At 37.1% G+C, this 14,391-nt stretch overlaps 2 protein-coding genes and 1 long non-coding RNA gene across 4 annotated transcripts in view; 1 reads left to right on the forward strand and 2 right to left on the reverse strand.

Annotated features, from left to right (window-relative positions):
- cdc42se2 (CDC42 small effector 2) overlaps positions 1 to 10,812 on the reverse strand; it is a 58,328-nt gene extending 47,516 nt beyond the window's left edge. Inside the window, exon 1 of the mRNA XM_007255335.4 lies at positions 10,452 to 10,812. The gene's annotated coding sequence lies outside the window, so the exon portion shown is untranslated. The remainder of the gene's footprint in view (positions 1 to 10,451) is intronic.
- LOC125784859 (uncharacterized) overlaps positions 1 to 14,391 on the forward strand; it is a 368,340-nt gene that overhangs the window by 69,022 nt on the left and 284,927 nt on the right. The gene's annotated exons all lie outside the window — the stretch shown is intronic.
- lyrm7 (LYR motif containing 7) lies at positions 11,725 to 14,023 on the reverse strand. The gene is made up of 5 exons (XM_007255333.4): positions 13,920 to 14,023; positions 13,257 to 13,329; positions 12,602 to 12,672; positions 12,202 to 12,283; positions 11,725 to 12,115 (listed from the first exon to the last, which is right to left on the reverse strand). The coding sequence occupies exons 1-5, from the start codon at positions 13,944 to 13,946 to the stop codon at positions 12,045 to 12,047; spliced, it is 324 nt and encodes a 107-aa protein (XP_007255395.3). The 5' UTR covers positions 13,947 to 14,023; the 3' UTR covers positions 11,725 to 12,044.

The raw sequence follows: 14,391 nt of genomic DNA on the forward strand, positions 1-14,391 counted from the left end.
CAACCTACAGGACTACAGTAGGTTAGCTGTGATGCCAACTGTCGGGCTTGCAGGCATCCCAAGTCTCCTGGAAGTTGAGGGGGCCTACCGCATATCAATAACAACTCCATGATGCCCGCAAGTCAGATAAAATCTCCCAGAATCTAGAACAAGTGATCCAAGAGTGAACACAAATGCGCACACAGGTGATACAGACTTTGTCCCCAATCGCATCTGTGAAAGAGAAGGAGAGGGAGAGACAGGCGCTCCCCTCATGTGCATATTCACAAAGTGAATGCCAATTAAGAGGGGTTCTGATTCGCCTGTTCTCTGCAAAGAGTCTTTGAGTCAGCCAAGCTTTTAGTTTTTTTCCTCTCCTGGACAAGATGCATTCAGGAGCATCATGGCTCCCATCAAAACTCATTTCACCTCTGACTACTTATATCCATGTCTGGTAAAAGTTAAAAACAATGAAAGTCTTGCCCACTGTACAGTTTTTTACAGTAGTAAATGATTGCAAAAGGCATTAACTCACGTTAAAATGACTATATATGTAGATATAGTTGGAACAGGACAGCTATGGCAGCACAGCAAATCAATTAAATACACCTAGAAGCATATCTAGTGTGACAAGTAGTGTCAGAAAGGATCAGATAGTACTCCTCTAACTCTGCGTAACTCACACTGGTGGGCGACACGTTTGTCTGCATGCAGTGTTGCATGTGGACGTTGTATTGGCATGGCCGGCTAGCACAGAGGCTAATCTAGCAAAGCGCGAGGCGGGGGGCACACGAGGTAACCCACATGGCCTCCATTCACATGGTTGAACATGTCGAAAGCTGTGCACCTCAGTCCAGAACAGTTTTGCTCAGATATTTCCAGTTACAGCTGAATTCATGCCTTTACCTTTACTTTTTAAAAAGTCATTTAAATGCCTGATTTAAGGGGCAATTACTGTTGTTTTGCTGTTTTTCTCGGGTTTTGAGTGCTCGGCACTGACTCAGCTCTTGATTGGTCTGGAAACGAGACAGTGCATGGGTGGGGGCAGGGCTGGTGACGTCATGAGCCCTGCATTGTTTCATATTGTGATATATATAGTCAAAAAAAGAACATTTGCAATGTTAAATGTATCTAATATCGTGCAGCTCTATTCCATACCTAATTTTATTTAAAACCACCCTTATTTAAAACCACCCAAATATGCATCCTATAAAACAAGAAAATAAATAATCAGCAGCTGTAGTCCTCTTTAACATGTTCAGAATCGTTCAAGTACAGTAGCAATCAGAGGTTTACAGAGCAGAAGGTGGGGAGCTCATATCCTGATCTCTGTGACTGGCCAGCTAAAACTGTTCAGCCAATCGCCACTGCCTTTGTTGCTTACCACTTGTCACTGGGTTGTTGGCTAATAATTGCACCCTCCCATAGGAAATGAATGGTCAGCTGTCCCCTGTTGGTGTGAACCTAGGGTAAGAACTGCACGTCTTAATGTTAAAAACACCCTCAGCACACTGATATACCAACTTTTACTGGACTGAAAAGCCCAATTCTGCCTGCAACACAAAAAAACCCAACATCCTTCAACTGGATTACAGTCAGTACACCATCATGGACTGCTTCTGAAAAGAACCAGACTCTTATGGCACTTTATACAAAACTCAGTTGTATTACAGTGAGCAGACGGTTTGGTTGGCCTAAAGTCAGGAGTTTGCCTCTTTTGATGGACAGGGTGTGAATACGTAATGCTCTGGGTGTTTTTCCAGGGCAATATGACGAGCATGGCTTTCCAGATGTGAGGCTCTATAGTTTAAAGCCACTTCCTTATAGGCCTGGTCTCAGTCACTCTCAGGGTGCTAATATAAAACACACTCATCATGCTCCGTTTGTAATGAACAGACCCGGGAACGATATGCACTTTATGAAAGTGAGTGAAACCACATCAACTGTGTGGTAAAATACGTGTTTCTCAACCATAACAAAGAATTAGGCTTCCTTTCTGTATGTTGAGAAAATATTAAAACTATGAGCAAAAGAATACGATAAATTAGCTTCTCTGTCTTTGTGAAAACTGTTTTTTAGGAACAGGTGGTATTTTAGGAAAATCTAAGGAGTGTCACCCATTTTTCATTAGCGAGCTAAAATTAGAAACATATGAGTGTGCACACAAAGCTCACAAACATCCAAAATCAAATTAAAGCTATAGCTCCACCAACTTTAAGAGAACGAGGTCCAAGCTACTATTACACGAGGAATCCCTGACCATTATGGAGACTGGAGGTCTTAAATATGGGAAGATTTCCTAAAGAGAACCATATGGGGTCTAAATTAGATTAGAGGGTTACTGGGAGCCCTACAGTGTTGACTACAAACACAGTGCTTAACAACATAGCGCAACATGCTCTCAGGGAGATGGAATGATAGGTCTGGATGTTGTGGATTGCGTCACTTTCTTAATGTATGAGAAAAAAATACTAAGCACTAGGGGTGTGCCATATCGCATCATACGCAGTAGTATCGCCATATACGTACATTCTAACATGCTTAAAAAAACTCCATACTATGATATCACAATAATCTTGAAAGCAGTCAATATTGTAGTTGTTCTGCTCTTAACTGTATTTACTAGGTATGTACCAATATTATATATCTTAAAAAAAAAAAAAGAGACCACTTAAAAACGATGAGTTTCTTCGATTTTACCAAATTGAAAACCTCTGGAATATATTTAAGAGGAAGATGGATGATCACAAGCCATCAAACCCAACTGAACTGCTTGAATAAGTTATCCAAAAGCAGTGCGTAAAACTGGTGGAGGAGAACATGCCAAGATGCATGAAAACTGTGATTAAAAACCAGGGTTATTCCAGCAAATATTGATTTCTGAACTCTTTATAAAACTTTATGAAACTATATAATATGAACTTGTTTTCTTTGCATTATTTGAGGTCTGAAAGCTCTGCATGTTTTGTTATTCCAGCCACATATTTTCTGCAAATAAATGCTCTAAATGACAACATTTTTATATGACAATGTTCATTTTACTAAAACACATGCCTTTAAATAGTAAAATCAGAGAAAATGATTCAGAAACTAAAGTGGTCTCATTTTTTTCCAGAGCTGTATGTTTTTAGAACTCTGGTATAATGTTATAACTAATTAAAATAAATATAAATAAGCTTAAATCAATGAATTTGTTGTGCAGCCAGCATTGCTTTCTCCTTTTTCTGACATACAACAAATATATCAAGCATCTGCCAATGGCAATATTAAAAAAATAAATAAAAAAGCAATTATGCATGACTAATGACTAATATTTACTTGTAATTGTTTCATTTCACTTTATATGCAAAACTATATATGCTGCACTTTAGGTTTGTGGAAGTTTTTTTATGTATTACTTCGTCCACTGACAATTAAGCCATGACGCATCCCATTAATTTCAATGGAGAGAGCCGCCGCATGTCACGGTGCATGCTGGGTTGCGATGCGTTAAGCGCAGCCCCGCCCTTCGGCAAGAAAGTTGAGCAGATCTCAACTTTTTTCAAATTAATCCGGCCGCCGCGCTGCGTCCAGCCAATCAGAGAACAGCAGGCTGCCACGCCACACACATACGAGCCTCACACACACAGAGCAGGCGCCTTTCAAACACGGAAGAGAGGCTAAAAATTGAGGAATATGGATTAATAGAGCCATAGATCACAGTGAGGTTTACTAAAAATGTAAAATATTAAACTTACGATTGACTACATCTGTTGCTTCATTTGAATTCAAAAACGTCACGGACATGCCCACACGCGGCGAGCCGAGAGATCCGGCACGGCGACATGCGTTGAAGAAAAGTGCTAGTGGATGCGCACCATAAAAGATTCATTTGTCTCTGCTACATGTATGAAACTCATTTATACTAAATAAAATTAGCTAAGATTCTTGGCAAATCCTGGTAAAATTTTTGTTGTGTTTAACCCCCTGTGTATCATGATACATTTCGCAACCCCAGGTTCTTGTCAATACACGGCCCTAATACATGATGTGCTGGTAAATAAGGCCCACAGTTCTTAAGAGAACCAAAAAAGTTTCTTCTCTGGCATCAAACAATGGACCCTTTGTGGGGAAAGCACAGACCACAATTTGTCTACAGACCCAAGCTGATAATATCTAGAAAGTCTGCCATGATGATCTAAAAGAGAACTGTGCTCAGGTTTAGGCAGACAATGTCCAGAGAGGCTGGCAGGGAAAGGCTGCTGCTGTTCACGCCAAACAGATAAGACAAGCATGCGATATTTGTGAGGAAACACCCTCTTACGGCATCCTTCATGGGAAGTGCTTAAAAGCTAGTGTGTATTTTTTGAAGACATCATATCATAGTTAAAAATGCTGCTCTATCTTGATTAATCCATATTGGGTTACCGGTAAATAATAGTGAAAAAATCACTTTAAATCATGTTAGACCAAAAAGATTTTATACTGAACAATGACTCCTTTATTAGTCATTTATAAGTCATACTACAGGGTTTCCTTTAAAATTAGGACTGTTTCAGCAGCAGCTTGAGTAGCACTGCTTATGTAAATTTGTGACAAAATTTGCTCTGCTGAGGTAAATTCATAACAAAAATAGCACCTAGGTAGGTACCTAGTGTTAGCTAGCTAGCTAAATGTTTGACTAGAATAGCACTGCTGAAGTAAAATCCTGCATCGAATGTCAGAACAGGGATCCAGACTAACACTATCCCACCGTCCCTGGGATAATAAAAAAAAGCACATGGGACAAAATTAAATGTTATTTGGTATTCTTTTGGGATGGAGAATTTGTATGAGGTAAAACCGGTTATAAGCAGTTTTTGAGGACACAGCCATGACTGCCTCAAGGTTGAACGGCGGGACTTTATCTGTAAAAAAAACTATATGCTCGTCCCAATCAGCTTGCTGGTAACAAATAATGTTCTGGGACGGTTATGAAAAAAGTTAATCTGGAACTTAGAAAATTTTCAGTAGTTAAAAAAGTGACAAATTTAATGGAAATCAATAAGCTTCCATATTCAATAATCAGCCTTTTTTCAGTTTTGGACAAAAAATTTAATTTCAGTACATCCCTAATTATAAAAAAGTAATTATTATAGAAATTTACAGAACAGTTAGAGTATGCTATAAACAATAATATTACTGCAGTAAACTACACTATCACAGCACCTGATCCCAGGTATAAAAAGCATTGTGATAACAATGATGAGGAACTTAGCTATGGGTCACTGATGTCGCAACAGTCATGATGATGGCTGACAACAGTGTGACTCTGCTGACTGAAGGACTTTCCTGACTGTGTGTCCAGTAATCCACGCTGAAGAGGACATCCGTGACGACAGCAAAAGAAACAAATGCCTCCCACAGATACCACACTTTACAGGACTGGGGTGGAAATTACAGTAAACATTACAGTACACTGTGTTTTTGCTTAAACTTCTTAACTGTGTACAAGCCTTAGTAAAGAGTTATAGTTAAAATAGTGCTAGATCTGCATCAGTATACTTGGACAACAGTTCGGATTTTTACAACTCGTTTAGATCTGGCCAATTCATGTGAATAGTATCTGGATTGTGGTATCAGGATCAAGATTTTAGCCACATACATTTACAATTGGTTGTCAAATGTTTCTGATTAGTGGGATAGAACATACAAATTTACTTCTTGTGCTAGAACTATTATTGATGTTTCGGTTGACCCCTAACAGGCCAGGGTTTTTGTCAATATTCTTGAGGGTTTCTATTCAAGCATTACATAAAAAGCTTTCATGTTTTGATAAGAAACATTACTGAAAAGTGTAATTGTAATTGTAATTGTAAAAGAAAGTACAAATCTGCAACCGTCAAAATACAAAAAAAAAAATCATAAAATTCACTTTTTTCTGAATTTTAATTTGAAATCAGTCCAAATCCTAAACACAAATACAAACAACAGTTCATGTCCACCAAACCTTTCGTTTGTGTAGTTTTTATATCTATTTTCAAACATGCAGAATTTGGGTGGATTCCTTTTACTTATCTGAAATTATTAAGTAAAGCAGAGAGAAAACTGGCAGCTTCTCCAAGTGTCATGTAGAAGATTTAAAAGCCCTCATATTTTCAGAATGTACATAACTTATTTTACTGCAGAGAATAAGGGTTTTGTATAACCTACACCTGTAGCCCATATACGGGTAAAGGCATGTCAATAGGTTAAAGTACTGATATACTGATACAGTAGCAGTGATTTAACATATACACTATGAGTCAAAGTTTTATAACATCACTATTGTCTGTTGACCAGTAGCAGTGCTAAATGTCCCAGACAAGCTTCTTTTTTACTGCAATTCACCTGTCAGACATGTAATTCTTCTTTGCACTGCCGAAACTGAGACTTTGTTCAATGATAAGCTGAGCTAAAGGCATTGCCATGTGGGTCAGCCAGGCCCGACTCTTCCTGTAGCAGTTTTCTCCAGTTTCCAAGAGTCTTTTAAAGTATTGTATTCACCTGTATTCACCGCTCTCTAGGGTCCAACTGTAATTTCTCAAAAAAAAAAAGACTTATATGTCTAATTGTTAAAGAGCTCTCTGTGTTTCAAAGCTCAGTTTATTTCCATTGCTACTTACCAGCTGTAAGCTGTTAACCAATAACCTACTTTAAGCTTAATATTACAGAAAGCTTAATCACAGAATGATTTAGGTGCTGGGTAAGCACTGTGTTAAGGCCACAATATGAGCAAATCTGAAAGTATTTAACTTCCTTAGCAATAAATGTCACTTCTGCTGCTTTACTGACTAAAAACCTGAGAACAGTTTATAACAAAACTTTTCTGCGAAAAAAAAAACATGATGGCATTGTTAATAACCACAAGCTTAAAAATAGGATTATAAATTAAGCTTTATGTCTTAAGCTTGATTTAACACTGGGAATAAAAATGATAAGGTGCTGTAATCGCTGGCTTTCCAGATATATAGGACAAGATTAGTTTAGCATTGGTTGGTTTAGCATTGGATGAACAGTTACGAACAGCTGTTGATATCAACAGACACCCACAGGCACCACAACTCTGAAATGTTGAGCATGATCCAGATGTGACCTCATTCATTTTATTCACTGCCGTTATGGAGATAATGTATCAGTGCGTGTTTTGTCTGGGCAGAAACATGCGTCCATTCAGGAATGTGTTTAGCACTGGTGTTAATGAAGGGCACTGGATGCACTTAATCTGGCTGACCTGCAGTTACTCAAAGCTGACACCTAATTAAGACTGTCCACCACAGGAGAGTGAAATCTGAAACACTGACATTCTGCTGCTGTTTTTTTGTGTGTAGAATGTGTACAAAGCTTATTTTACATGGTTTATTAAAACACAAGCAAGAAAAAAGACCTTATATCACACTCTTAAAATCAGAGATGCTTCAGATGGTTGTATGTGCTTTGACATATATGATGAAATTTTGTTTACATAAAGAATCATAGTAGAAGCAGAGGTACTGAATGTGAGTATTAAGAACCTTGTGGGAGATGCAAATTAGCATATTGTTGTGCAGCAGTTATTACTAGTGTTTGCACTTGGTGGTGTTTGGGGAGAAATGGATGTAGGGCTGCACGATATTTGGAAAAAATTATATGACATTTTGAAAAATGAAATCCTGAAAAAATGACATTTGTCTGTTGTGCGATATATATTGCAATATTAAAATACAGAAATTTCCCCAACTTTTGCTAGAAATGTATGATTGAACATGTATTGATATTAATAATGCAATCTATGCCTAATGATTGTGGTAAAAGAAATTATATTACGAATATATAATCGATACTCTGGTACATATTGTCATGTAAAATAAGAACAGTAAGAAAGTGTGTATTAAGAAGTAAAAAAGTTGCACAAAACATTGCACACTCTGAGATGTGACTATTGCACGTGTACATTGTGACATTGATGGTAAAAAATGCTCCGACTTGTTTAGATTCTAAATCACAAGGCTCCAATATTAAAATCAGTTCTGATTTCTGATTTGATATTTGATTTGACTCATTTACGGATATTTCAGTTACAATTACAGGTTTTGTTTGGATATGAAAATAAATTTTCAGAGAACTAATTAGTACTACTACGTATACTCTAATTAGTACTAATTAGAGCTAGTTTAAACTTAAGATCCCGTTAAATGTAACTGATGTAACAATGCAGATCTTGCTGCATGAAAAAATGTGAGATTAAACAGAGTTAAAGATTCTGAATATCAATCTCACATTTATTTAAATCAATATCTAATAATTAAAATTAAGATTAACCTACACCTAGTCTTGGGTAGGGCTGTACAAAAAAATCTTTTTTTATAGTGCAACATATAACACAAGGAAAATTAATAAAATAATATTACATTATAATGTATTTTTCCTAATATTTTGCATCAGTATTGAATTTGACAAAAAAAAGCAAAAAAAAAAAAAACCAAAGTAAACACATGCTGCACACTGTTTTAAATTTACTACAGAAGCAAAAACAATATTCAGTCAGAGCTGCTTAAGAGTCTCAGTTTGACTTTTGACTTTCAGTTGGTCTGAAATAGTACTCAATGGGCACATAGAAAGCAGGTTTAGCCCTTTATTCATCATGTGCCCATGAGACATGGTTTTTAAATCAGTGCCAAACAAATTACCATGAAGAAACCTTTCAGAGGAACAGAGTGAAAAAACATGAGCAACTGAACATCTTCAAATTTTACCACCAACCTACAGAGTATCAAGAATGCTGACTGACTTTTAGTTATTTTTTATTTATGTGTAATTTGTATGACATAATTAAGACAAACAGTCTGAATTATGTTACACAGTGCTGAATAAATTTGTTTCACTTCAGGGAGTCAAAAGGTCATTAGGCCCAAAGGTCAGCACAGTGCACAGGCAGAATTTTGAAAAGGTGACTGCATCAGGTGAAGCTCAGCATCATTCATCACTTGTATCGACAGTCTGTAAATCACTAAACCTTGTTAACTTTCTCCATCCACTTCCTCTTACACTTTTAAATAAGCCCTAAACCTTCTGCTTATCCTATGTCTAATAAGTACATCATATACTATTTAGTACTATATAGTATATCATATACATACAATACCAACAAATAATACATTTACAGTGTAATGCCATAAAGGTAATTTACTAAGCATTTCTATTGGTTCATTTATCATAAAATTTGCGGAATCACAGTGTAAAAAAACACAAAAGATTCACATTATGTCAAAAAGTGAAACAAGGTAAAAAAAAAAATGGAGATGCAAGGTTTTTGCATGGCAGTGATATGTGCCATTGGTTTTCTTTTGCCTGTCAAACTGAGGGGCTTGAGAAATCCCAGCTGCACATGTGCGAATGGGATTAATCCTATTACATCACTTCCACTGTTTGTGCACCCAGACAAAGCACTACAGATAGACCCCCCCCCTCCACATACTCACTGCGCTTCACGCTTCAGGCTATTCTAACTGTGCTTTTATTTAGGCTTAATATGATGCACCAAAACGACAGTAAATGAAATGGTTATGGGAACAATCTGTTTGTCTGTAATGTATTACATCTGCCACCATTAGCCTGCTACAAATCTGCCTGAATGCTCTGGGGACAGGTGAATTGATTCATCCACCATTAGCCCCTGACAGGTTACCACCACTAAACACACTTGACCACGAAACATGGATATTTTAATAGCTAAATTGTGGATTGGGGATTTAAAAAATAATAATAAATGCAGGTTAGATTTACACATTTTACATTTGATACATAGTACTGCAAGTGACTAAAATTACTGGCTTTTCAATGACACAATGACTAGGGCTGCTCCCACATCCCCCATACAACCATAACAGTTCCATACAAACAGAGCCCTGAGAAATTATAATAATAAAACATCAATAGCAGAGTTGAAACTCAGCATGATAAAGCCACCAAGACACATTTAAAGCGTGATTTCATACATGATAAACAACAAAAATGTCAGAAATGTACTTAAGCTTAAGGGTTGTTGCTGAAACTGTCCGTTCCACCTTAAATCTCGCAGCACTAATACTGTCGACTCCTGTGGTGCAGCGCTTGAACAACGGTGTGAGCCTAAGCTATTTAAGGTGGAACGGAGAGTTAGAATGAGAAGCTGAAATATAAAGGAACGTCTGATTTTTTTTTTAAACAAACGTGTTTAGGACATTTTTAGGACTATTTAGCAAGAAAGCTAGTTATTTATTTTAGAAAATGACTGCCACCAGTGTCTAAATAGAATGAAACAAACATAGGTTAGCTAATAGTTAACTGTTCATTTCTGAATGAGAAAAAAACGGCTGATGGTTAGTTAACTAAGCTAGGTTCGCAAACGTTACTCCAACAACGGCTGAATGAACCCGTTCCCCCTAACCTTACAGTTCAGCCTGTATTCCTCCTTTAAGACCAAATAGTTAAATATATAAGCTAGCTTTACTCACCTTCTCCTAAATGGTGCGGTTTCTTCTTAGCTCCTGTATTAAATGCAGGCTCGGCTGATTCCACCTGTCTGTCTTCTGGAGAAACCAGGAGGACATGCATTTACTCTCACACAGATAGAGATAGAGAGAGAGAGATAGAGATAGAGAGATAGAGAGAGAGAGAGAGAGAGAGAGAGAGAGAGAGAGAGAGAGAGAGAGAGAGGTCTACCGCTTGGGTAGAAAGATTGATAAGGTGATGAGAAGACCAGCAGTCCACTCGAACCCACAGCTGAAACACGCCTTGTGGAGTCTACAGCACACCAAACAAGAGCCCTATAGCACCACAGGAGCCTCAGCCGAGTGAACAGAAAGGACTTTACACGGGTAAAACACTCCCATCAGCGCGGCTCTGCGCTCTATAACACAGCACGGGGAATCAGCGCCCTCTACAGGCCGCTCCTCACCGGTACAAGATGTTCCAAGAGAAACTAATGAATTATTCACACAGACCTCCTGGGAATAAGGTACTGATCTTACTGTGGGGCTCTGGGAAAAAAATATAAGAGACCACTTCAGTTTCTGAATCAGTTTTTCTGATTTTGCTATTTATAGGTAGCCTATATGTTTGAATAAAATTAACATTGTTGTTTTATTTTGTAAACTACAGACAATGTTTCTCCCAAATTACAAATAAAAATATTGCCATTTAGAGCATTTATTTGCAGAAAATGAGAAATGGCTGAAAAAAAAAAGAAATCAATATTTGGTGGAATAACACATCTTGGCATGTTCTTCCTCCACCAGTCTTACACACTGCCTTTGGATAACTTTATGCCACTCCTGTTGCAAAAATTGAAACAGTTCAGCTTGGTTTGATGGCTTGTGATCATCCATCTTCCTCTTGATTATATTAGAGGTTTTCAATTTAGTAAAATTACATAAAGAAACTCGTCATTTTCAAGGGGTCTCTTTTTTTTCCAGAGCTGTATAAACACTTTTAAATAAGGGTCACTGTTTAAAGAGCCACTAAACCCTAAGCCATTTTTTTTACATAATAAACATACCAGACCGGCTCAATTTTTTTATAAACATAAACTTCTAAACCCAGTTCAGAACAAATAATAATAAAACAAAATGTTAAAAACTGGGAGGGGTAGTTTGAGCAAGGCACTGGGTGATGTATAGGTTTAGAGGCAGAGCAGAAGCAAGAGAACACACATCTGCTAGTGAAAGACACCTGTAAATATTGGTAGAATTGAGGGGAATTCAAATATATAAATGAGTAAGAACTGCAAAGATTTCATTCATTTTAATCTGCACACTTGTAACAAATATGTACAACAATTACAGAGTTGTATTACACACATTTTACAGCTCGTAGATACAAATACATCAATACATTCACAATATGAAATTAGCCATGAAATGACAAAAGATTGGTAAGTGTTTTAATACATCATGTCACAAATCAGCTGTACATTGCCTTCTCCTCACAGTCAAGAGAGTGTCCCCACCATGCAGGGCATCTTTTTTTCTGTATTCAGAATATTTATGAAGATCTTCATCCCCTTTTTTGCTAGCCTCTGTCAGGTGAACATCAGTAAATCCACAGCCTCAAGTTTTCTTCCTAGGTGTTTCACAGTAAGGTACGTTTTCTAAAAGAAGGTTATTCCGTGGTCGCAGCACTGCAAAGTGAAAAGAACTCAGCTTGTAACAGGTTTTATTTTCATTTATTACACTAAATAAAGTATATCTGCAAAGAAAAACTTACAGAGTCTACTATCTCCAACATGCTCTGCCTGCAAAACATTCTCACGCAGGATTGTCTCAACTGCTCTGCCCATCTTAATCATCTGCAATAAAAATACAGGTTAATGCCTCATACTACAAAATTTAAAAAATCTTGTCGAATGTTGAAAACGTGAGAGACTACAAAACACCACGCACTTTTAGATTATTCACACCCAGCCGACACATCCAATCCTCAAAACCTTGCAGAAAACTATATGTAAACAATCAGCAGATGGCAGCAGAACTATTGCTATGCTACTTGTGATGCATTCAGTTTTAGAAAAATATTCAGTCAAAAATGTCTGTGTGGAGTCTCACCTGTTTTCAACATCGATCAAGTCATTAAAAACCATGTGGTGTGTTATCAAAAGAAAACATACCTCTTTTATATTTTCTTCTGATGTTTCTTTCTTATTTTTCTTAAATTCTTCATTTATCTTTAATCTGGCAGCTGCATTGCAAGAAAGAAAAAACACAAATTAAGCCATACAGCAACCAAGAATTACCACACACTCGGGCTATGTACAACTAATTACATGTACTTTAAAGCCCAAATCACTTTACTTTGAAACACTATCAATTGTTGTGTGTGTTCTCTGAAAAAACACTCCATCAGTTACACTGTCACAGCAGTGTTTGGAGTTAGGATTGGAAACGGTTTAAAAAGCACATTCCCATGTTATTAATTCCTTGTATTGCTCCCACATAATAAATCTGATTACATTTGACTTTAATTTGTCTACAAGTCAATTAAGCATTGAAACATTTCTATTTGTCCATTCCTTATAGAAATATTGAAATTGTGTCTTTGCATGACTGACATTACATTAAATTAGTAGCAGCCACATCTGCTGGAAAATGTGGCTCAATTTTGGATTATATTGTGATCTGAGATGTGCACTGGCATATTCTTGTGCATATAGAAATTAAAATAAATATGAGTGCACTACATTTTTAACCAATCAGCACAGGCCTGCTTAAATGTGTGTAAAAACAATAGATATGTTTGTCCATTCTTCAGTTTACAGGACCTACCAGTCAAAGCCCTGTCATCTTCTTTAAATACAGTCATCCGGGTTCGATGAAGAGATTTAAAAACCCGCAGCACCTGAAAAATACACCCCTCATTATTGCAGAAAAAAAAACCGAAAAAAAAACCCCGAAAAAAAAAGCATTTGCTTAAACATTTGCTTCAAGTTTAACACATTGAATAAGAAGAGGTTTGAGTAGTAGTTAGCAAACTAATAACTCTATTAGCTACCTAGGATTACTCTTTTCTTTATACTTAATATAATAATAAAACAGTGCAGTAGCTAACCTAATGTAGCATATACAGCTCTTGAAAAATTCAAGCAGTTCAGCTTGGTTTGATGGCTTGTGATCACCTATTTTCCTTTTGATTATATTCCGGAGGTTTTCAATTTGGTAAAATCAAAGAAACTCAGCAGTTTTAAGTTGTCTCTCTTTTTTCCAGAGCTGTAGTCTAAGCAGACTTTGACACAGCTAAGTTAGGATGTAAACAGGCTTTACAGAGTGATGTTTCTCAGTAGAGCATACAGCACATGTGTTTTAAAACACAGCCATTCTTCCATAGCAGGCCAAACATACACCATATCAGCACTAAAGGAATACAGACAAAGCTCTCTACAGGAAAATTTCTACAGGCTTTATCTAACAACCAGTAAAACAGCAACTCACCTTGGAGCGTGTCCCCATCTTCAGCATACAAACCCAGACCCCTCTCCCTCACTGCCGCACGCTCACAGCGCCCCCGTCGGCCTGGAGGCTGACTTGCTGCGGGAACTAGTGGTACCAAATATCTGATCCAGCATAGATGCTAATGCTAATTTGTCAACATTTGTTGATATAAGTGACGCGTGTTTTTTCTAAGGAAGCTAAAAAGTGTTTTTTTTTTTTATTGTGTCTTTTCTTGTTTTTTTTTATTGATCTTTTTTTAAGACTTGAATGGCAGTTTGGTAGGGAAACTCCCCTCAAAATCAAATATATATTGTATATTTTGAAGCCCGTTTATTTGGCCACAAGGAGAGATTAATTGTACATTTAATTATAATGTTACTAAATAGTATGTACACAAAGCGAAATTTGGGCCATAACCGAGTGGTCTTCGTTCTTAAGTAGCAGAGTGGCGCAGCAAAAGCGTGTTGGGCCC

This window comes from Astyanax mexicanus, chromosome 20 (assembly GCF_023375975.1).
Source record: "Astyanax mexicanus isolate ESR-SI-001 chromosome 20, AstMex3_surface, whole genome shotgun sequence".
Lineage (NCBI taxonomy): Eukaryota > Metazoa > Chordata > Actinopteri > Characiformes > Acestrorhamphidae > Astyanax > Astyanax mexicanus.

Excerpts from the sequence above, each read along its gene's own strand:
- lyrm7 (XM_007255333.4), bottom strand. The coding sequence starts at position 13,946 with ATGCTGAAGATGGGGACACGCTCCAAG. Across the intron at positions 13,330-13,919 it reads AGATGGGGACACGCTCCAAG|GTGCTGCGGGTTTTTAAATC; the intron begins GTGAGTTGCTGT and ends TGTATTTTTCAG. Across the intron at positions 12,673-13,256 it reads AGATGACAGGGCTTTGACTG|CTGCCAGATTAAAGATAAAT; the intron begins GTAGGTCCTGTA and ends CTTGCAATGCAG.